The sequence below is a fragment of the Penaeus japonicus genome, unplaced genomic scaffold (genome assembly GCF_977035675.1).
Source record: "Penaeus japonicus unplaced genomic scaffold, GWHDUDI00000001_assembly GWHDUDI00000024, whole genome shotgun sequence".
NCBI classification, from domain to species: Eukaryota; Metazoa; Arthropoda; class Malacostraca; order Decapoda; family Penaeidae; genus Penaeus; species Penaeus japonicus.
The window spans coordinates 16,201,571-16,204,070 of NW_028234426.1; the positions used below are offsets into that span (position 1 = coordinate 16,201,571).

Sequence of the window (2,500 nt, forward strand, 5' to 3'; positions counted from 1 at the left end):
ATTTATCATCATCGTTATCATTTCCATCATCATCCCCATCACAATCATCATCAATCAAAACATTAGCAAGATCATCCCCACCACTAACCATGAATAAAAAAGTTGCTGTGTTCTGAATATTCATTGATATCGTTTGGTAAGTTTTTATAACAACAAAACAAACAATTTCACCCTTATCACTCTAAGACTATACAGCTATTTCCAGAGTATCATCGCAGACACGCTATAGAAGAATATCATCATGGAAGTTTGTCAATCAGTGTCAGAGATACCACTCTGTTTATATGCGTATATATATATATGTATAAACATATCATATACGTATTTAAGATCGTTCTTATGCTGGGAGATTCTGACATCTTCTGCTGATCTCCGAATCCATCCTTTGCCACAGGAGACTCAGCTCCACACTAAGACCAGCGTCAGGCAACAGCTGAGACTCCAGAGTTGCCCTGACGGAGCGGGGCCACCAAGGGAACCGTAAGATTAGCCTCGCGAGATTGTGCTTGAAGACCTGGCTCCGTAGGTTGAGGATGTACCAGTGCCAGGATGCGTCAAGAAGGAAGATCCACCAGAAAAGGAGGTGCAAGAATCGCCCTTCACTTCGGAGACCGGAGATGAGCAGAAGGAAACGCGGGCTGACGCTCACGAGGTACAGCGCGAGCATCAGCTTCGTCGTTAGAAGGATGTTGTGGTCTTCCCGCCTCCGCTGCTCCACTCGGGACGGGGAACTTTGCGTCGTGATATTTGCCAGTTCCACCGATGAACTTGCTATGAATATTTCTTTGGTTTTTACTAATACCAAGACAGTATATATAAAAAGACCAGCCATATAGCAAATTAGTAGACTGTGTAGCACGTAACCAACCCCGATTCTGGGTAACAGAATGAAGAGTTTAGTTAGAGGATCGAAGAATCCGCAGCCTAGCGGTTCCTGAGAGGTGAACAGAATCACTAAAGGGAGGATGACCCCTACGCCCCACATCCCGCCGTTGAGTGCTTTGACCATGCTGTGATTCAGGCTCACTCTCTGCTGTGGATACGTACACACTAAATACCTCTCTGTTGCAAGAAAGGCGAGGCACTGGAAGGACATAACCGAGGTTGTTTCGAACAGAATGACGCAAAAGCTTGAGTATTCCGTATTGATTGCGAGAGATCTACACAAGTATTCTGGGAATCCCGTGGCCACCTGGGCAGAGCTCGCGGGAGGCACTTGGAAGGTATTCGTCATGAGCCATAGGGTATTTCGAATCGCCATTGACATGACGAAGCTACCCCTTAAAAAATCCGAAAAAGCGAGAGAAGCCCTTGTTATCCACATAGAATCATGCCAATTCATGTTACAAACTATCGTTGCTAAAGCTAGAAGGTTTCCTAATACCACGACCAACAGCAGTGTTAGGCCTATCCACAGCAACATAATCTCTAGTGTCTTTTGCCCTTGAGAGAGAAAATCCCAAGTGAGGACGACATCAGAGGAGTTGCCCAAGTATATCAATACATCTCCGCTTGATGTTAACCAGAATGTATCTAGCAACACTCTGTTCTGCAGCTCGGGTACTTTCAGAAGACACTGGACTGCAGAAATGCCATTATCTGAGAGCCTTACCCACTCGTTGAGAATTGATTTGAGATGCAGCTCGCCGCCACAGGACTCCAAGCACTTTCCAGTCTGATACATCAATTTCTCTAATTTCATGTCTGCAAAGTAAGTCTTAAGGTGATTCCAGCAATGCTCCTCCTGCGTGACGTCATCTGTGAAGTTCTTCTCTGAGGACAATAAAGCTAAAGACGTTTCAGTGGAACGCAAGGAAGTAAAAGATAACGCAGAAGAAGGCTTGGCGGTCAGCAGTAGGGTCAGGACCACACGACCCCACCAGGACCACCTGGGGCAGGCGGCCGAGTCCACCATCTGCGGAGGAGAAGATGGGAAACTTTATGCTCAGCCTAAAATGATTTTTTCTTCTTCTTATCGAACATTAGCATGATTGTCTTATCGACTGACCGAATTAGTATTTTTGATAATCATTATTATTCTTCTCTGTTTGTCTTTACTGCTGCTATTGCTCTGATTATGTTGATCGTGTTGCACTCATGCACCATCATCGTGTAGTTACAATTCTTACAATATCACTTTACTGCTACATTATCACTGTCGTTGTCTTTGATATGAATTATTATTGTTATCATAATTATCATAATTGCTGTTGTTTTTGTTATAGTTATTGTAATCATTATCGTTCTTACTATTATCATTATTATCGTTATCGTCATTAGTATCATGATTGTTATTACCATTATTATTTTCTTACTATTATCATTATTATTGTTATTAATATTATTATTACTATAATTATTATCATTATTATTATCATTATTATTGTTATCTTATCATCATCGTTATGAACTTTGTAACCATTAGCATTACCATTATCATTATCATAATTATTATCACTATTATTCTTATCATTGTCATTACTAACATTATCATTATCGT

The 2,500-nt window shown here is 41.5% G+C and overlaps 1 protein-coding gene across 1 annotated transcript in view; it reads right to left on the reverse strand.

Moving 5' to 3' along the window:
• Positions 1-106: 106 nt before the first annotated feature.
• LOC122262454 (uncharacterized) overlaps positions 107-2,500 on the reverse strand; it is a 3,816-nt gene continuing 1,422 nt past the window's right edge. The window contains exon 2 of the mRNA XM_043030458.2: positions 107-1,915. Within this exon, the coding sequence (XP_042886392.2) occupies positions 338-1,915 (1,578 nt within the window). The 3' untranslated portion in view covers positions 107-337. The remainder of the gene's footprint in view (positions 1,916-2,500) is intronic.